Below are 20,450 nucleotides of genomic sequence, written 5' to 3'. Positions count from 1 at the left end.
TAAAATGAAGGACGAATCTGGGCATATATTCTACCGTTTCGGTAGTGAACGAAACATATGGCGTGAACTACAGCTAGATACGAATGCCGGAGTTCTAATATCGGATTTAAAGATCATGATCGCACAGGAAACCAGTTTAATGAGGGAGTTTGCCAGGAAAACCAACTTGCTGATATCACTGTACGACGATAACAAGCCAGATGAACTCCAGCCTCTAGATGATAACATCGTGGTTCACACCGGGTCAAGGCTAATAATCAACAGAGTTGCCTGGACGCCCAGTAAGCCGATTGTGCACGAAGCAAAGACCCAGATTGAACCTGACTTTGCTGGAGATACGAAAAAGTTGAAAAAGTTTCCAATTTCCCTCATCTGTCAACTGTGCCATAAACCCCTAAATCAGCCTTTCCTTGTAAAATGTTCAGCAAGGTGCGGATGCAGCGGATGTAAAAACTGCCTCCAGGAGTGTTTGGGAGAGAGCCTGCCGGATTTCGACGAAAAGTCAACGAACGATGAACCGTTTGAAATTTATGACCTGGAGGATAAAAAGGCGTGCCCATTCTGCGGCCACGGGTTCGTGAGTGCGTGCGTGAAAAATAGAAAGATGCAAACGCTGCTAAACGGGCTGGACCTGGAGTGCTTTGAACTGCCGGACCAAGTGGACCTGTACTTCCCGTCATTTATACACAGGTTCGGAAGTAACGTAGACTATCCCACGCACTTCGTACTCGAGATAGACCAGGACCTGTACGACGTGGTCGCTGAGAAGATGCTCATGCCGATCTACGGAGACAGTTTGCTGGATGTGCGGGTTAAAAAGTACGAAGTGCCAGCGGCCAGTGAGACGAAGATAGAGCTGGACCTTAATAACATGGACGAGTTGAAGGTGGAGGACCTGGAGATCAAAGTGAAGCAGGAAAGAATGGAGCTAGAGTCGAAAATATATGAGCCAGTGGAAGAACCGGAAAAAAGGAAGGAGGAAGAGGAAGAGGAAGATGAGGAGAGGAGCGTTATCGCAATAGTGCTCTCGAGGGTCTCGGGAGCGTTCTCGCTGACGGTGTGCGGCATCATCAAGTTCCTCTCGGAGTACCCAGACGTCGAGTTCCTGAACAACACAGGAGCGAGAACGTCGCTGAAGTTCCAGTGGATCATGCACAGAGAGTTCACAATGCCACTCACGGCGCTGAAGGAGCCGCTGCTGACGGTGCTCGGAGGGAAGCGCTATACCAACGTCGCACTAAACCAGAACTCGGAAATACGCTGGAGGCTGAAGAACCCGAAGATGATCGAGGCGGGCATTGAGCCGAAGTGCTACAACAACATCCTGCTCACAGTGTTCCCGAAGTCGGTCGAAATCGAGGAAAACCTGGAGAAGTGCAAAAGAAGCTGGATTGAAACGTGCTACCCGAAGGGGCCGGTACCACTGTACATGACAGAGAAGGGCGCGATTCTCAAAAAGGAGGAGATCCTGGGGGACACGAAGGTGGACTACCAGAACCCGTACCTGGGATACACGGCGATCCTGCCCTTTTTGAGCAAGTCGCAGTTCGACCAGGTCAGAATGACGCAAAGGAGGGTGAAGGAGCGCTTCCTGAACGACCTGACCACGCAGGTGATCTGCAGCACGCACCCCGACAAGGGGAAGGCAATACTGGAGAAGGCGAGTAGGAACGTGTGGAAGTCACATTTGAAGTACGCACTAAGTGAAGAGGATTTGTAAAATGTTGCAAATTTAAGAACTAATATTTTAAGTAAACAACTGTGTGTAAGCAAATGTGCCAGATTGTATGTTTATTTTCATAACAGTGTGTGGCTGTCAAAACATAAATTGTATAGTCGCCTCGTTGGGTGGCTCGGATTCCTAACAGTAATATTTAACTCTACCCTATCGCAAACATGTACAAAAGTATGTTAAGGAGAAGCCTATGCTGTATTAATAGTTTTTTTTGTAAAAGTAGGTCTTCAGGCTTGTTTTCGTCCGTAAATAATCATACACGTGCCATTAGCAACCGTATTGACAATTTAGTCGTTAACCGATTTCCAAAGCACAGTTATTCGACAAGATCAAAGTTTACATTTAAATCAAACACATTAGTTGATAAAATTAAAGAGGAATCCCTCGGCAATCCATTTGTTAAGAGCCAGAAGCGTGCGGTGACACTGTCCCCAAAAGACGAACAAACAAAGGGGTCTAGGGAAGAAAGTGACGAAGAATCTAGGGCCGATTCAGGTCAGGAGTCAAAAAGTGACGAGGGATCTGGTAGCGGCGACAACGGCGATAAGAAGCCCGAGAACAAGCTCTTCAAGTACGTTCCCGCCGGGATGTACGGCGGCGCAACGCTCGTATTCTCGGGGATTCTGCTCTCCTACTACGTCGAGAGGCGCGAGGAGCTGAAGCACTACAAGCTCTCGCAGGTCCTCGACGACCTGACGCAGTACGTGTACGACAAGATCGAGGAGCTGTTCCCGCCGGACAACAGCCCTCTGCTGCCGGACTTCGACGAGCTCAAGTACCCGCCGAACCTGCCCACGCTCGTCGTCGACCTCGACAAGGTGATCGCGAAGATGGAGTACGACCGGAAGCTCGGCTGGCAGGTGAAGAAGCGCCCGTACGCGGACAAGTTTTTCAAGGAGCTGATCAACTACTTCGAGATTGTGATTTGGTCCGACGACCCGTACCCCGTCGCCTACGACGTTGCGAACCTTTGGGGTCTTCCCGTGATCGGGTGCATCCACCGCGACCACTGCCGCAAGTTCAAGGGCGGCTACGTCAAAGACCTTTCGCGGCTCGGCCGTAACCTCAACCGCGTCATTCTCGTCGACCACGACAGGGTCGCCTGCTCCCTCCAGGAGGAGAACGCCATTCTCGTAAGGGAGTTTGACGGCGACGAGTCTGACCAGGAGCTCCTTTACCTCATCAACCTCCTCAAGACCATCGCCATTAACCCTCAGGACGTCAAGACGCAGATTCGCCAGATGGGCGGCGGCCATGACTACCAGCTCGGCCGCCGCTTCGCTGAGCAGTACTCTCTGTCCCAGGAGAGGGCCAAGTCGCGCATGAACATGACGAAGATGTTCGGCTTCAAACACTACCAGTAGTGGCGCGCCTGTCCACTTTTGGTTTTGCATACAACTACCCATCTCTGTACAGTATTAATTTTTGTCACACTATGCACAGCTCATCCCGATGTGTTACTACTACGTTTTTACATCTATGTTTTATGTGTGTTACTACTACGTTATAGGTGGTATGCGATGTGTGCTAATGTGTGGAATATATCGATGTGTAAGTCACCATGTTATATATCCTGTATACTTGGCACGTTTATTTAAATTCACATCCTCTTGACGTAAGCGCTATTAGCTACTAGAGACGCTTAATGTTTAAAATTATGTCCAGTTCCTGCTGCGTGCACGAGCCTCCATTCTCAGTAAGTAGAGCTGCAAATAAATTAGTTTTTGAAAGTGAATAATTGTTATTACCACTAATTAATTTATTGTAGGCTGAGAATACTACTAATAATCGGTGCACCATTAACAGGGTCAAAGCATAAATACTACACATCATTGTTACCTTCGTATGCTTCGCTTGAGTGCTCCGGCGCTGTGAGCACCTTTATCAGCGTCTCCAGCTTCTTCATCTCAGTGGACACGCTGTCGAGGTACCCTTGGGGCAGCGTCTTCAGCAGCTCCTTGACCTTGTCTGTCAGGAACCTTCTCATTTCGTACGAGTCCAGCAGCAGCTGCTGCGTCACTCCCTCCGACACGTAGTTGAGCGCGAAAATGAAGTCCTTGAAGTGCGCCAGGTAGTTTCTTGCGATCTTGTTCGTGATGTGGTACAGGTACACGTTCGGCAGGCACTGCGTCGACACCTCCAGCCTCTTCAGGATCAGCCTTTCGTTCTTCAACAACAGCTCACTTGGCCCTGAGACCTCCGCGTGTGCGTTCGCCGTATACGGCAGGAACGTGCACATGGAGTCCAGCAGATGCTTGAAGCAGTCCGACTTAATGGATGACACTTTCTCTACTCATTTGTTAACATCGTGATTGCATCACTGCTATAACTATCAAACGATAGCGAGGTACAAGTAACTACCTTTATCTATTACTACTACTGCTACTATTACTAATAGTGTTACCAATACTACTACTATTACTAATAGTGTTACCAATACTACTACTATTACTACTACCACCAGTGCTATTACTACTACAAATAGTACTAATGCTGTACCTTTTTCTGGCCCAAACGTCACCAGTTCCACGAACGTTTGCGATATCGTCTCTCTGATCTCGTCTGTGAGCTTGTCTAGCAGATCTAGGCAGTAGTCACATGTTGCGATTGTGTTTCCTGCTATCTTCGCCATCGACTCCAGATCCGCCGTTCTCTGCACCTGGTACACCTTACTTGCCAGGTGGTGGTTATACTTGTTGACCACCTTCTTGAAGACCAGGAACATCTCATACAACGCCTGTTCGCAGCTTATTGTCATTGTTGCCTGCAGCCTTGCGTTTATTGACGAGAACAGCTCCCTTGCTGATACGAAAACAAGCATTATTGCCGAGTCTACATAACAATCCTTTCATCCAATTTGTTCTTACCATTGTCTGATATTATCCTTGACAGCAGATCTGACAGCTGTGCTTCTTCGCTTGCTATCCATGGTCCCAGGTACCCTTCGAAGCAGCTGCTCAGCATCCTGCTGATCTCCGGGCGCTTCGTCTTTTTCGCCGGCGCCTCCGGCTCTAGCACTTCTGGGAACTCCACCGGTGCTCTTTGCGGCACCGCTTCCTTCTCCGTGTTCTGCGCCGACCTCGTCTCCAACTCGTCCTCAAACTCTCTGCACCTCAACAGACACGACACTAAACTGTTTGCGCTGAGCGACTGGTGCGACTGACTCAATATGTCCTACAGTTCCTTCAGTTTCATAAAACTTTTACTATTAGCTGTGTTCTCAGCGACTCTACAAATGCGTCCGTCGACTTTTCGTATATTCCCCAACTCAAGGGCACCTTTCCTCTAAAGTTATCCTAAACCTCATTAAAACCTTAAATTAATTGCTATGATAATATAATTCTTACGTCAAACTCGTTCATCATTCTTCTGAACCATGAGAACCTGTGGTTCAAGTTGTCCACCGCTAAAATACAAATGGTTAATATATTTTTTTCACTTGACACCCTTCTGACCACGGCAATCTTACTACTTATTTATACCATTATAACTTCTATTTACACTTACTCTTCAGGTCAAAACTGTTTAAAAAGCTGTTTTGGTATAAATTCTTCAGATTTGACGAGTACTTATTCGATATATACTCTCTTATTTCATCTCCCAATGCATCTCCGCACAGACACACTTCTTCTACTTTCAGCGGCTCTTCCGGCTGTGCGTCTGTCAGCTTCAGTCCCAGCTTGACTTCTAAGTCCTCTGTTACTTGGTCCTTCAGCTTTTCCAGCAACGAATCGCATGAGTTCAACAATTTCTTTACTGATGGCGATTTATTCAAAAGCTTTAATGATTCTCTCAACTCCTTCAGTACTACTACGTATCCTGATGCTTCCCTATAGTTTCTCGACTTAGCGCTTTTCGACAGGTCCTCCAGCATGTTCGAGAACCTACACACGTGTGTGACACGACATCAATCCCTTACATTAGTATTCTCTTAAGCGTCACTATTGTTTCGCATATGTTTATCTTTGCGTTGTGCAGAGCTCTTATGTCTGACGACAGTAACTTCAGCGAACTCTCTCCCTTCCTCGACCTTTCGTGTATTTCCTTGATGCTTGACTCTAGCTTGTTTGTGACAAGCTGAAGATTTTCAAACTTTTCGTGCACTTTGTCACCTGAAATTGCCTTTTGTTCAAACAGGTTTATCAGCGACTTATCCTGTATTCTAATCTCTTCGTTCAACTGTGCGATCAGTGTGTCTATTCCGTAGAAGCTGAATTCGTCCGGGAAGTTTTCGTTAAGAAAACTGACAGGGTTATCTAGGAGCTTCGTAAGATCATAGCTTTTCAAATCCATATGATATGCTTAAATACTTTACACAAATGGCAAGAAAGAAACAAAATGATACAAAAGGCTTCAAAAAGCCTTTTCCATGTGTGTTTTATAAATGTAATTGCTTATAAGTAACATTTACGTGTAATTGATGTTACTTTTGTGAATGGAAAAAAAACTAAAATTTATTTTTAGTCGAATCTATTTATTACACAAGACGATTTGAACGAATCGATTTCTTTGAAATGAAAGTAAGAATTATTTTACAAACCTTAATAATTGGTGATTTAACACATGTTTTTTATGTTTATGGTGTAGGAAATTCTAGTTACTTTTTTTAGTCATTATTGCTTCACATTTTATTATACTTGTAATGTATGCGTATTTCTAATGCAATTCTATTATTTAATTTGTTAAACGGTGCTATTTGGTTTAAGGAATCCTTTTGTGTTTCTCAAAGACGAAATATTAATCATATTGCATCTTTCCAAACACATACATTAAAAAATTCTATGTTTTTTATAAATAGATTTAAACTATCTGTAAGTTATATGTATAAATTAATTGCTTTTAGACGAAAAATTATCGGTTTATTAACACAAACAAAATGTCGAATTCTTCTAATTTGAATAACATTCACACTAGCCTTGATTTGAATAGATCTAACAGCAAATGGGTTAGAAAACAGTTCGTGGATTATTTTGTGTCTAAAAATCACACATATTGGCCGAGCGCCTCAGTTCTTCCGAACAACGATCCAACGCTGTTGTTCGTCAACGCAGGGATGAACCAGTTTAAAGACATAATCATGGGCAAGAGCGATGAGAACACGGAGTTCGGAAAGCTGAGAACGGCGTGCAACTCTCAGAAGTGTATCAGAGCGGGCGGGAAACACAATGACCTCGAGGACGTGGGACACGACTGCTACCATAACACGTATTTTGAAATGCTCGGAAACTGGAGCTTCGGAGACTACTTCAAGGAAAAGGCGATCTCATACGCCTGGGAGTTGCTGACGGAAGTGTATAAGCTGGACCCAGAGAGGTTGTATGTAACATACTTCGGAGGCAATGACAATTGCCCGGCAGACTTGGAGTCGAGAGATTTGTGGACTAAGTACCTGCCGAGCAGCAAGATACTGCCCTTTGGCCAGAAGGAAAATTTCTGGGAGATGGCAGACACAGGGCCCTGTGGACCTTGCACAGAGATACACTATGACCACGTGGGCAACAGAGACGCCTCAAGCCTGGTGAACATGGACGACCCGAAGGTGGTCGAGTTGTGGAATCTGGTCTTTATGCAGTACAACAGAAACAAGGACGGGAAGCTGGAGAAGCTGCCAAAGCCATGCGTAGATACGGGCATGGGTCTGGAGAGGCTGTGCGCAATTCTGAGAGGAAGTAACTCGAACTACGACTCGGACCTTTTACATGATTTAATATTATACATAAATCAGCTGTTGCCGAAGCTGGAAGCGTACACGGGTGGTTCAACACCGCTGGATGTGGCATACAGAGTGGTTTCAGACCACATCAGATGCCTGTCGATAGCAATTGCGGATAGAGTGTACCCGAGTAATGAGGGAAGAGGGTACGTGCTGAGGAGAATACTACGGAGAGCAGTAAGATACTGCAGAGACTATCTGGGAACGACGGAGCCGTTTTTGCATAAACTAGTGCCGTGTGTGTCAAGTCAGCTGGGAGACGCATACCAGAACCTTAAGGAGTACGAAGAGGACATCAAAAGTGTAATCCTGGACGAGGAGAAGTTGTTTCTGGTGACGCTGGGCAAGGGGGTTGAAAAGTTTAAGAAGATGGCAGAAAAGTGTACAAATAAGCAGCTGACAGGAACAGATGCGTTCCTGTTGTATCAGTCGTACGGGTTTCCTCTGGACTTGACGGTGCTGATGTCGAAAGAATTGGGCCTGAGCGTGGATGTGGAAGGATACAACCAGGAGTTGAAGCTACACCAGGAAAAATCGGAAGGAAGAGTAGTGAGGGATGACGGAAGTCTGGAGTCGAAGTGCGACAATCTGCTGAAAAGCCTGTCGGCAGACAAAATAGACGCGGCGTTGACGTCATCAGGAAACAAGTACACCGACGACGCTCTAAAGTATGACTGGGACAGCCTGAACCCAGTAGACAAAAAATATGAAGCTAAATTGGTGTCAATATTGACGGAAGAGGGAGTGTACGATAGGTTGGATTATGCGCCAGGGGACGTGTTCGGGCTGGTGTTTGACAGAACGCCGTTCTACGCAGAGGGAGGTGGGCAGGTGTACGACACAGGCCATGTAGATGACTTGAAGGTGTTGCGAGTTTATAAGATGTCAGGCCTGGTGATTCACTTTTGCACGTCAGAAGGTATGATTAACTTACACTATGTATAACGTTTGCACGAACTAATAGATGATAAAATATATAACCACAAATAACATTTTATGTATTACAAATGGAAATTTCATTTTGTAGAAAATGGATCGGCTGAGGTTGGCGGAGTAAAACACTTGTCAGTTGACTATAAGAGGAGGGTGAAGGCGGCATGTAATCACACAGCGACGCACATATTAAACTTTGTGTTGAGAGAAGTGCTGGATCAGAGTACGTACCAGAGAGGGTCGCAGCTGGACGATGAAAAGCTAAAGTTCGACTACTCTTACAATGGAGCACTGCCGGAGGAGTTGATAGTGAAGATAGAAGAGAGGATGAAGGACTTTGTAAGAGCGGAAGCGACAGTTAGAACCAAGGAGATTGAATACAAGCAGGCCCTTGAAATCCCGGGAATCAGAGCAAACTTTGATGAAAAATACCCTGAGGTAGTGAGAGTAGTGAACGTGGACATGGGCCACACTGACTTCAACGGAGAACTAACATCAACAGAAGTATGCGGAGGAACGCACCTGTCAAACACAAAAACAATAGAGGTATTTTATTCAAATATGCAAATGTGCATAGCCTAACAGCTATTTATGGTATTATATACGTATTTGCACACGTTCATTGTAGTATGTACTAGATTGATTGGTGTTTGTGCTAATATTAATGTGTAAATAAACGACGGTCTATAGGACGTTGCCGTTATCGGAGAAGAGGGAATTTCTAAGGGAGTTAGAAGACTGACGATGATTACAAATGAACAGTGCCATAAAAGCAAGGAGGACTTTGAGGCATTTGTAAGGACCCTGGACGATTTGGAGATGAGTCTGAAGCCGATAAACTACACTAAGGAAGACACAGCAGTGGCAGCTCAAAACGCAAATGAGAACATGATTAAATTGACGGCACTGAGAGGAGCAGTGGAAGTGCATAAAACACTGCCGCTTTTATCCAAGAGGAAATTGCTGAAAAGGTTTGAAGAGTTGATTGATAAACAGGTACGTTTGAAACAATGTTATGGTCTTAGGAGCTTCATCATTACTGATTACACACATAGCTTTATTAATGATTACACACATAGCTTTATTAATGATTACACACATAGCTACATTAATGCTTATAACAAGGATAGCTACATTAATGCTTATAACAAGGATAGATTTATTACTGATTATAACAAGGATAACAATTAGATAAATTGATTTTTAGGTTGGTGCTGGAAAGGCACATCAGAAGAGACTGTCGAACCTGGCTAAGCTAAAGGCCGGGGTTGTTGTTGAAAGTCTCCAGGGAAAGAGTTACGACGAGTTTGAATACAAGGAGGAGGCGGCAGGGAACCCGGCAGTCCTGAAGATAGCAGTGGATGAGCTGGAGGGAGACCTGAAGTTCCTGAACATATTCGTGCAAGTAATTTCGAAGTCGTTCCCAAAGCTGGCAGTTGTGGCCTGGAGCAGCGGCAACGACTCAGTGTGTTGCAAAGTAAACAGTCCCAGCTCAGCCTTCAACGCGCTCGCGCACGCAGACGGTGTCGCCGCAGAGCTGAATGTCATGAAAGGAGCAGGTATGGAGGATATTTAGATAACATGGGTTATTTGCAGTGTATACATATAATATTGACGGCAACGACAACGATATTAACAATAACATTGTATTCATATTTGATTAGGGCTGGCGAAGGGCTCTGAAACGAACGCAATGTGGACCATAAATAAAACACAGTGAGCTGAATGTAATCTATTGGCCGGATGATGCACACGTGATTAATTTCATGAAGTGTGCCCACACATTCATATGTATGGAAGACTTGGATATAAAATATTTTTTATGCAGATACTTAATCCTTCCATCGTTGAAACAGCAAACAAAGCTGAAGCACATTGTCTGTATTCGTTAGATAAGCCTTCTAAGTCAGTCGTGTCACTTTCTAGTCATAAGCGGAATAAACACAGATTTGCACTTGGGACGTTTGAAAACTCGGAATCAAACAGCGTATTTGTTGCCAGCTTTATTTAGAGTTTTTAGGTGTGTTTGGTCGATTTTGACCAGGAATCCTCGTCATTCCACAAATCTACCCTTTCAACAAACGTTCCACCAGTCGAACAACTAGTTGACTTTTATTCTAATGAAAATATAACACAATTACTGGTTTCATTCAAATATAAATCTGAAAACGGTTTGTTTCAACTAATATCAGTTTAATTGGAATTTTAAAGGCTCCTTTCTGACCATTTTGAAGGTAGATAATGATTCACTAAATAACCCTAACGATTATACCACTGGAAATAAAATAAATCAAAAATTTGTGAATATTAAAAGGTAAAGTTGTGATAAACTAATATTTTCGTATTTAGATTGTCTCTGGATCCTCATTCAACTTGTGATTCAAGCAGGTTTTCAGTTGTTACAAGAGAACGCCTGTATGTGATGAGCAATTTTGAGGTAAGCTGCTCTACAAATGAGTACAATAAATCTTATAGGAGGAACTGACTCTTGATTACGCGAAGGATCAATCTGATAAGTACTCAAATTCATTCACCACCGGGAAATTTGACCCTCATAACAAAGACGTTTTTGCTTTGAGCACGGATAGTGTGTTTGAACTCATAGATCTTAGACAGGACAGTAAGTCTAGATTGAATGTTAAGTCCGCACCCTGGCATAAGGGGACCATACTTGACCTGAGTTTTAACCCAAATATGCCAAACGAACTCGTGAGTACGGGCGAGGATACTCTGATTCTGTTTTGGGACCTAAGAAATACTTCAAAGCCTTCCGACACAGTAAATTTTGGACACGGACACTGGATTAAGCGACTTGAATACAATCATTATAACGATCAGCTGCTGTTGAGCTGCGGAGCTGGAGGCTCGTTCCTGCACGTGAAGGAGAATAGGTTTGAGACACTCACACCCAAAAACATTTCTTGTGTAAGTTACTAGTTAAGTTGATTGATAGACATGATCTTCACTGATTATTTAGAGCGATATTTGCTGGAGCCAGGACGACCCATGGTTATACTGCTCGTTGCTTTCCTGTGGTCTGAGAGTTGAAATGGTACCAGGGTCGTTGAAGTCGATGCTGACCTGATAGATAATTGACTGTTGAATCATAGATTAGTGTACTATTATGAAGATTATATTGATTGTTCTTATGATGTCGAGAGTGCTGTGTAGATTAACGAGGTACCATTTCGTCAGTTATAAGCATCCCACCCACTTGGGTGTGAAATCGATAAGAAAATTCTCAGATTTTGGACTAAAATCGCAGTTTCCAAGGGAAATAGCAGAAAAGATTGTAAACAACTTTGATCATATAAGAAATGACTCCATACCCTTGAATGCCAGCCAGGATTCGTTTCTGAGGAAAAACATGAATTTGAGGTCGTATCCAACCCTAAGCAAATACGTAAAGGAGTTGAACGCAGTTTTGAGGAAGGCGACGTTCATAGGCTGCACGATAGTTGAAAAGGAGAAGAACCTGGATAATGCAATATTGCACTTCAGGGGCTATGAAAGGGGCGAGTCGGCGTGTTTGTGCTTCAGCCCGAACTACTTCCCGCTCTATCCAACCTGCACATCGCCATACAGGGGCGTGACCGAAAGAAGTTTAGACTATTTTGAGCACGTGTTATCGGGGTTGACTGGGCTCAGGGTGTCAGGAATGCACACGCCGTATGCATTCAGGAGTATCATTCAAATCGACTTCGCAGATGCCACGAATATGGAGAATGTGCTGTACAAGATTGTTATAGTCTCAGAAAGAACAAATAAGATGCTGCTGGTCGATAACACTGATCAGATAGTGCTTGGAAGTTCGGAATGTTTACTTGAGGATGAGCTGAAAGATAACGAAGACGTGGGAAAGAAGTTGCAAATAAAGGAGCCTAAAAAGCTAATACCGAGAGCAGACGAGACGTTCAAAGAGTTCATAACTAATTTTAAGAGTTACAACAACACGAGTGTGATTAAAGCATTTCTGAGTGTGTACGAGGGCCTAGACTACAATTTCATCAGCGGCCTCTGCAAGGAGTCAGAAGTGGATCCAGGATCATATTTTTACAAAATACCAGATGTGAATCATTTTTACGAACAATTTATAAAGAAAGTGAAGTCGACACTAGAAAACGACGGTATTTTGTATTTACCATTTAAATATTATTACACATAAAGATACCCTTATTTACACATTTTAAAACATGAACACAGGCATATATAACCGTATTCATAGATACAAACCATATACTTACACGTACTAGTCCACGACACAATGTTAACTGGTGGTCTTATTGAGACAAAAATGAGACGGCCATGTACTAATATATTTAGGCCACTACGAGGACCTGATTAGGCAGGTTTACGACATATTCGGTTCTCTGAGTCCAGCCTATAGGCTAAACAGACTCATTGAGAAGACTCTCGATATGGCAAAGGATCTGAAACGGAGGTTGGAGGCCTCCGCTGCGGTCAGCGAAAAGGAAGGAAACGAAGAGAAGTTGGCGGTTCTTAACGAAAAGCTCGAGGGTATAGAAGACTACCAAATCGCAATCGAGAACATAAGCGTATCCAGGGACCCGAAGAAACTAGAGGTAATTGAGCAAACACATTGCACATGAAAATACTTTTTATACGTTTAATACCCATTGCGTGCATTGTCATGTGCTCCATTTTAGAGTAATATTACCTGTGATTAGTCTATTGCGTGTTTTACTTGCTGTTAGTGACCTTTTGTGCAGAATTTGGAGGACTTTCACGAACAGATTCTCATGATCAGTGACCTCGTTGCTTACAAGGCTGCGGCCAAGAAGAAGAAACTGCGGGAGGCGAGGGAGACCAAGGTGCAGAAGAAGACCACCAAGGTTGGCAGGATAATGAGCGTGGCGATCAACGACCGGGAGGACTCACCGGTCCTCATCGTCGGCAAGAACGCCAAGCAGAATGAGGTGGTCACCCACGAGCTCAGGCAGAAGGGCGACTTGTGGCTGCACACCAAGGACTGCCCGGGCGCCCACGTGATTCTGCGCAACTACGCCAACGACGAGCACTCGGTGCAGATCGCTGCCGACGTCGCCTCCTTCATGTCCAAGAACAGGCAGCTGGCGAACGTCGAGGTGGTTGTCGCCGACATTGCGAAGGTTCGGAAGGAAAAGCACTCCCTGCTCGGCGCGGTGCTCGTTGAGGAATTCAAGACGGTCATTGGCAGCCCTGAGCGTGGCGCCAAGGTGATAAGTGACCACAAGGTCAGGACTCAGGCCTCTCCCGTTCCCTTTTCTAAGTCGTAAACGTAGTTTATGCTGACCACTGTAAACCGTGCTTTGTGTTAAATATTGTAAACTATGATCTGTTAAATGTTGGCTACGTCGTTTAGAACACACATACCAACACCTGCATTTAGGTGTGTTGAATTTTATAAGATTCAGTTAAGACACGCATACCAACAAGTGTATTTTCTTGATGAGTATAACTATGCTGTTAATAAATTGATTAAATGACCACATTAAAAATGTTACTTCAGTGGACGGTTTGCCTCAAATTAGCCCATTCTCTCTTCAGCTCCTCCGTTGTGGAGCTGCGTGATACAGCCTTGAGGGACCTTGACTCAATGCTGTCCTCCGCGTTGCCCTTAAGTTCCTGTTTCTGCCCACTTGACGGGTACTTTGTCAGCTCGAAGCTGTTCTCCGGTTCATATTCGTCTTCAAAGTCTTCTATGTTCAACATGTTCACACCTTCGCCCTTCGCTAGCGTGCACTTTGCAATGACAGCTGTCTCAGTTTCATCTCTTTCGGCAAAATCTATTTTCGTATCTGTTCTGACCGTGTCACGGTCTATGTTACTTTTTTCACTCATAATATACTCAGTAGGTGCAGTATCCATAAACTCAGAAGGTGCGGTATCAGCATACTCAACACCTTTCTCCGAATCAATTTGATACACCACGTCATCGCCCAATTCTACTCTTACCGATCCTCTTATTTTCATTATATTTTTGCTGAATAGTTTATTTACATTCAATCCCATTGAACTTATTTCATTAGTCAGGGACACCATCTCCACAATGTCAAAATCGTTAAAATTTTCATCTATCTTCTTACACAATCTACTTATTAGCACTGTACTGCCTCCGAAGGCATTCAGAACCAATGAAAGCAACGGCAGCGTCATTTTTAGTGGTATCTGGTCAACTCTGCTGCTTAACACTTCTATTACTTGGTTGCACATGCTTCTAACTTCATCGCAGATATTATTGGTACCACTGTGGCAGCCAGTTTGTACTAAGTCTATACTGCTCATCAAGATGCTCACCAGAGTAGTTGTTTCAACATCATTAAGACTTGCTGACAGCCTTTTGCACAACTCAATTACTCTGTTCACTGGAACATTCAATGCTTTTCTTGATATATAGATTGAGGTTAACATTTGTCCTTCCAACTCGTTGTCCAGCAGTGATATTATCCCGTCTCTTACTTCTGTGTTTCCCGTTAATCCACTCCTCCCAAAGGTTACTATAAATTGCGACACTAGCCTCGTATTCATGTTGATCAGCTCCTTTGTGTTCAGTTTTTTTAAAAACTTCTCTGCGAGCACTTCATCTTTCAGATTCCTTATGCTGGTACTAAATCCAACCAGTATACCTGAATTGACCTCATTTTTTACGGTTGATTCCAATTTTGTAGATGGCAGTACGCTTAGCATCTCTTCTACTATCGGCCTCACATCAACGTGTCTACTCATTGACGTGCACAGCAGCGTCAGTGTTGTTATGTCCAGCTCTCTGATTCCGTACCCTTTATTCTTCATCTTCAGCAGCAGACTCGTCACCTTCCCTGATCTTTCCCAAAACTTAGTGTCGCTTGTGTTCGATTTTGAAAGTGTACATGTTATCGTCGCCAGGTCCCTTGGCAGCTTATTCAACTGCTCTATCAGGTCCTCCCCTACGAACTTATTCCTTGCCAGCATTTCCAGGTCCTCTATCTTATCCATCAACAGACTCGATGTTTCATGCGATAATTCTCTCATAAAGTGGCTTGACCAATCTGTGTTAACTTTCGAGAACGCCTTTGCGTATGCTGCAAACTCATCTAATTCGCAGAATGGCAGCTTAGGTATTATTTCTTGCGATAGTCTTTGAAGTAATTTATTTACTATACTATTAATTCTTTTTATGTTTTCTGACTGCGATTTTGTATTTTTGTCAGCTTTTTCACTAGAGTTTGTGTCAATACTTATGCTATTAACTGTTTCAACGTTACACTCATTCATAAACATTTGATATATGTTTATTATTGAAAGCGATATCATTCCCAGGTCCTTTGGAACTGCATTCACGAATAGGTTCGGCATGAGCTGTGATGCGTTAACTATCATCTGTACACACCTACCAATTAACATCTGTCTGTTTTTATTCTCCGTTTCTGGGTCCTCAATCTTATCAGATTCTACCAGTGTTATATCATTATCGTACAAATACTTAGAAACTGCGTGGAATATGAGTGCTATGCTCTTTATCTTCAACTTCCTAATATTATCTGTTGCACATTGGACGTATCTCGTTAGTATTGAGTAATCTGCGTATCCATAGTTTACTATCCAGAAACAGAGCATCGACAACTCTCTGTATCCCGCCGATTCTGGAGTAAACAGGTTTGCCTTAAGAAGTTTACTTGGCGCTGTTCTTCTATCCTCATAAATCGACGGTTTGTTCAATTCGATGCTAACCTTCTTCCTATATTTAGTGCGATAATATCTATGAGTAGTGGATAGATATTTTAAACCGTGAAATGTATTTCTACTTTGTGGAAATATAAATTTAAACATGAATATAAAATATATTATACATAAATTAGTCCATGAAACACCGATATTATGAGGTAGGTTCCATGAATTTTATACTTAACAAAAGTAGTTTATATTATAATATAATTTATGTAATGAATCTGACTTTTCTTTTAATTTTATTTTGTGTCTGATTAATTGCAATGTGTAACTAACTAATTGTTGTATACCAAAATACATCACGAAACTTATTGTATATTTATTTTACACACGTTTATTTGAATTTGTTTCTTATCAATTATTGATAATTGTACTTATAATCGTTTTATTTAATCTATGCACTCTAATGCCTTTGTATTTTTAATTGCTCTTTTTTTCCATTCTTTGAAACCCATTAACAACTAGTCGTTATTTCAAACAGTATATTCCTCTATTTTGAATTGTTTTTGATAAAAATGGATAATAATTTGAATAGATTAGAATGCAAGCTTAAGGAGATTATCTTAGATTCTAGGGAGACTCACACAAGCGACTACTCAAGATCGATACGCGAAGACCATTTGTTTGGTTCAGCTTTTGGCAAGAACGCTTATACTTTGGATGACGTAGCCAATGGAACAACGATTTTTATGCCATGGAAGCTACACAGACCTCTGGAGGATGTTTTTAACAGGCTTTCGGAACAATCGTTCATGTCCCATACTTCTTTCGAAAATCTCGTTAGTTTACACAAATATATAAAAAGAAGCACACTCTGATTAAATGATTTTATTCACTTCATTTTTAGGTGGATAATTTTGGTCTATTTCCAAATTTTCAAAATTCTCGAAAAAAGGAGGACATTTTAAATTATATACTCCAGAAAGCGAACCCTAACAGCGGCCAACTAGGTAGGTTTACATTCGCAAACATGTGTTTTTAGATTTTGAGCAGTTTCTTCTGGCCTTGTTTCTGCTCTCGAAGTACCGCGCATCTGTGCAGCACATTAATGAGCAGTACGCCTTTAACGCAGTCCTGAACACAGTCGTCGCAAACGCGCAGGCCCTGGCAAACGAGGATGCTGAGACCAACTTTGATCTGAATCTTGACAAGAATCCGAGCTTCAAGAAGTTTGGTTCTTCCTCGAGAACGTCCTCGAAGAATTTGGACGGAGTCATATACAATGATGACGGGCTGATAGTGGACACAAATAATGGAAAGGTCTACGACAGCCCGAGGAAACTAGAGACGAAGGACTTTTCAGAAACACTCGAGGGCATAAAGCAGGAGGAGACGAAGGAGTTCCTGAGAAAGTTGAGCTCAGCAGGGAAAATGCCCAGCCGAAGCATGGGAGGGACTTCGGATCTGTCAAGGAAAACGAGCGGCCTGCAACCCGGGCAGAGCTCCTCTTTCGACCCGGAGTTGGTCAGGAGGTTGCTTGACGTGCTCAGGGAGCAGAATTTGCTAAACGACTCCAAGGCCCTACAGGACAGCCTGGAGAGGGAGATAAACCTGAGGAACGACATGGAGTCGAGCTACATGGTTAAGCTGAGCAGGCTGGAATCTGAAAAGAGCAGCCTGAATGATGAATTGGCAGCACAGAAGCTGGAATTGGGGAAGGCGCAGGTGGAGTTGGAGTCCGTGAATCGTCAGTACGAGGATTACAAGACTAGCGCCGAACAGCGGATAAGCGACTTGAAGTCGGAAAGGGAGCAGATGTCGCAGAAATTGAGTGAAGCAAATGAGCAGCTCGAAAGGCAGGCGCACTTGAAGGCCAGAGCTCAAAAAAATCAGCAGATGCTCCTGCTGGAAACGGAGGTTGAAGTGAAGCTATTTTCAATGTTTTGCGTATACAAGGATGAAGAGTGCGTTGACGGAGAGTTTGTGCTCGGGGAGGAGCAGCTGATACTATTCTGCGTGGACTTTGGGCTGACTGAAACGGAGCCTCCATCAGGCCCAGACGATGCGCCGAAGGCGAAACAAGCCTACAACAAGGGTATTCAATATTGCAGTTATTTATTTGTTTATTTGGCTATTTATTTATTTATTAGAGCATTTAGTTATTTATTTATTAGAATTTTTAGCTAGTTTGTTAGGCTATTTAGTAACTGTCTATTTTAACTAGTAACTATTGATCGGCTAATCTATAATTTAGTATGTGAATATGGATATGATGGTAAATTGAATTATGCACTGTTTAAAGAATTTTTAATGAACCTGGCGATGCTGATGAAGCCGGAATTTAGTCCTCGGGAGGCGTTCAGATACGTTGTATTGTAAGTTGTATTACCCAGATTATCTTAACAATCTTTTAGTCAATTGGTCTTTTATTCGTGTAACAACTTATATGGAGAGAAAGCTGTTAAAGACTATCACCCGGTGTACGTCACTGAAGACAATAACCCCTGGGGACCTGACGCTGAAAATTATTACCCACCTCAGCAGCAGCAGCAGCCTCAGAGAACAACCGACCCTAACAAGTTCGTCGACGTCGAGGGGAAAGTGTGGTTCAGCAAGGAAGAGCAAAACGCAAACCCACAAGGCGACAACGCAGTATCGACTCCAAGGTTCGACTAATATGATAGATTCTCTGGAACACATTCACGTTTTATTAATTTGCACAGTTATTTATGTTTGTGTGTAAATGTAACACACGGCTGTATATTCGAGTATGTGTGTTTAGCTCATATTAAAATTAGTCTGTGCAATTAAAGCTTCTCGCCACGCAAAAGGCACTTGAATACGTCGTAAGTTACTCTGATGAGGGATGGAATGATCCTGAAACAGGTTGATGGAGGGATCAAGTTACCCGTATAGCGGCGTCAAGGAGTTTAAACTCAAACTCTTCTTTCTGGAAGTTAAGAAACACGATAGGAGCGCTAAAAGAAACCCAAAAAGTAAATACTGGGCCTAAAAGAATTACTGATAAAGAAGCTTAAACTACCTTCAAGTAAACTGCTATTAAGCACCCGATTGATGATACCAACATGTATGGATCATTAATAGATTTGTCGACTGGGCGGTTCTTAGACCTTAGAATGATCTTTGAACTGCTTTTTACCTCTGAAAGTTAATATATGTATTACTATAAGGGATCCTTACCTTCCATTTGTATGTGACTTATACCAATTTAAATAAAAAATTAAGAATATTATATATTACTAAAATATAAATTAATATTATTCTGATTCGTCATTGTTTTCATCATAATCTTCGCCACCATCATCACCACCCATTGAGCCGGATTCGTATTCATCTTCATTTCCTTGATCTACATTTTCCTCTTCTACATTATTTTTTGGAGTTTTATTATCTTTTTGTCCAAAAAGGACTGCGATTTTTAATTTTTTCTTTAATTTTTCCAATTTTATTTCCATCACGTGTATTTCTCTATTTAATAACTTAATGTTATGATCCAGGTGTAGTTGTCTAGTCTTCTCCTTAAAATCATTTTTGACAGCTGGTTTTAAGTTTTTTTTCTGTTCCTTCAATGATTCAAGCTCCAGTTTAACCTAATTCTTGGATTAAATGTGTGGACTTACACTGTCCAATTCCTTTTCAGTTTCCTTGATTTCAGCATTTATTTCGGATACAGTGGTTCCAGATATGCCTATAAACATTCATTATTGTAAAAATCATTTTTTATTGATAGATGTCAAACATACTTGCCATCTTTGCCATCCTCGTATTGTGTATGTTTGTGAAGGCATCAAAGTTGCTTTGACCAAGACATTTTAGTGTTACAGCATACTCCCACTTCTCTCTAAACATTTTTGTTGGAAGTTGCTAATTGTGTGGATGTTTTACCAACCTTGATGTCGAATCTTCTGGCAACAGTACTATTATGGGTGGTGCATAGTTATTATCAACCTTAACATAATTCGCTGAAAAATATGGATGTATACATTCATACCATTATTATCCACAGGAATCGTGGCATTGACTGAGTTTAAGCTCTGAACACAGGTCAAACACATCTACATTTACCTTGAGGTTGTCCTTTCTGTCCAAAAATTTTAATTTACTATACATTTCATCAGTTATGTTTTTATTATGTTTTAAATTTTCCAACAAGATCTTCTGATCCTTCTCCTATGATTATTATAATGATAATTAAACATACCAATTTTGCGATGTCCGGACTACAATGTGTGATGGAAATACACAGACAAATATATAAAATATTAATAAATAAACACCTTATGATAATCATTCTTTAATGTTTATAAATAAATATATTGTATATACTATACACATTAGACAAAATCGATGGTAAAATTGATATTTTATCAACATCATATGTTGTAGTGTTGATTGTGTTGT

At 42.3% G+C, this 20,450-nt stretch overlaps 9 protein-coding genes across 9 annotated transcripts; 6 read left to right on the top strand and 3 right to left on the bottom strand.

The window, feature by feature from the left end:
* Positions 1-4: 4 nt before the first annotated feature.
* Positions 5-1,720, top strand: TOT_010001334 (conserved hypothetical protein; the record flags this gene model as incomplete). Its single annotated transcript, XM_009691507.1, has 1 exon — positions 5-1,720. The coding sequence occupies one exon, from the start codon at positions 5-7 to the stop codon at positions 1,718-1,720; it is 1,716 nt and encodes a 571-aa protein (XP_009689802.1).
* A 176-nt stretch (positions 1,721-1,896) lies between these two features.
* On the top strand, positions 1,897-3,099 carry TOT_010000955 (uncharacterized protein; the record flags this gene model as incomplete). Its single annotated transcript, XM_009691506.1, has 1 exon — positions 1,897-3,099. The coding sequence occupies one exon, from the start codon at positions 1,897-1,899 to the stop codon at positions 3,097-3,099; it is 1,203 nt and encodes a 400-aa protein (XP_009689801.1).
* Positions 3,100-3,557: 458 nt separating this feature from the next.
* TOT_010000954 (uncharacterized protein) lies at positions 3,558-6,028 on the bottom strand (the record flags this gene model as incomplete). The annotated part of the gene is made up of 7 exons (XM_009691505.1): positions 3,558-4,027; positions 4,235-4,567; positions 4,603-4,909; positions 4,936-5,031; positions 5,083-5,141; positions 5,243-5,619; positions 5,655-6,028. The coding sequence occupies 7 exons, from the start codon at positions 6,026-6,028 to the stop codon at positions 3,558-3,560; spliced, it is 2,016 nt and encodes a 671-aa protein (XP_009689800.1).
* A 583-nt stretch (positions 6,029-6,611) lies between these two features.
* On the top strand, positions 6,612-10,101 carry TOT_010000953 (alanyl-tRNA synthetase; the record flags this gene model as incomplete). The annotated part of the gene is made up of 5 exons (XM_009691504.1): positions 6,612-8,367; positions 8,476-8,927; positions 9,072-9,377; positions 9,589-9,940; positions 10,046-10,101. 5 exons carry the CDS (start codon positions 6,612-6,614, stop codon positions 10,099-10,101), a joined length of 2,922 nt encoding a protein of 973 aa, XP_009689799.1.
* A 102-nt stretch (positions 10,102-10,203) lies between these two features.
* TOT_010000952 (uncharacterized protein) lies at positions 10,204-11,466 on the top strand (the record flags this gene model as incomplete). Its single annotated transcript, XM_009691503.1, has 6 exons — positions 10,204-10,368; positions 10,402-10,552; positions 10,593-10,695; positions 10,731-10,818; positions 10,857-11,306; positions 11,359-11,466. The coding sequence occupies 6 exons, from the start codon at positions 10,204-10,206 to the stop codon at positions 11,464-11,466; spliced, it is 1,065 nt and encodes a 354-aa protein (XP_009689798.1).
* A 66-nt stretch (positions 11,467-11,532) lies between these two features.
* TOT_010000951 (uncharacterized protein) lies at positions 11,533-13,657 on the top strand (the record flags this gene model as incomplete). Its single annotated transcript, XM_009691502.1, has 3 exons — positions 11,533-12,508; positions 12,705-12,964; positions 13,112-13,657. The coding sequence occupies 3 exons, from the start codon at positions 11,533-11,535 to the stop codon at positions 13,655-13,657; spliced, it is 1,782 nt and encodes a 593-aa protein (XP_009689797.1).
* Positions 13,658-13,886: 229 nt separating this feature from the next.
* On the bottom strand, positions 13,887-16,190 carry TOT_010001333 (conserved hypothetical protein; the record flags this gene model as incomplete). The annotated part of the gene is made up of 3 exons (XM_009691501.1): positions 13,887-14,228; positions 14,313-15,571; positions 15,626-16,190. The coding sequence occupies 3 exons, from the start codon at positions 16,188-16,190 to the stop codon at positions 13,887-13,889; spliced, it is 2,166 nt and encodes a 721-aa protein (XP_009689796.1).
* Positions 16,191-16,603: 413 nt separating this feature from the next.
* TOT_010000949 (conserved hypothetical protein) lies at positions 16,604-18,704 on the top strand (the record flags this gene model as incomplete). Its single annotated transcript, XM_009691500.1, has 5 exons — positions 16,604-16,867; positions 16,936-17,038; positions 17,071-18,123; positions 18,283-18,403; positions 18,443-18,704. 5 exons carry the CDS (start codon positions 16,604-16,606, stop codon positions 18,702-18,704), a joined length of 1,803 nt encoding a protein of 600 aa, XP_009689795.1.
* A 358-nt stretch (positions 18,705-19,062) lies between these two features.
* Positions 19,063-20,340, bottom strand: TOT_010000948 (conserved hypothetical protein; the record flags this gene model as incomplete). The annotated part of the gene is made up of 7 exons (XM_009691499.1): positions 19,063-19,190; positions 19,357-19,639; positions 19,670-19,737; positions 19,793-19,890; positions 19,939-20,011; positions 20,054-20,219; positions 20,251-20,340. 7 exons carry the CDS (start codon positions 20,338-20,340, stop codon positions 19,063-19,065), a joined length of 906 nt encoding a protein of 301 aa, XP_009689794.1.
* Positions 20,341-20,450: the final 110 nt, after the last annotated feature.

Source organism: Theileria orientalis, chromosome 1, assembly GCF_000740895.1.
Source record: "Theileria orientalis strain Shintoku DNA, chromosome 1, complete genome".
NCBI lineage: Eukaryota > Apicomplexa > Aconoidasida > Piroplasmida > Theileriidae > Theileria > Theileria orientalis.
Note: the sequence above shows the minus strand (reverse complement) of the source record. Positions and strands in the feature narration are given on the sequence as shown.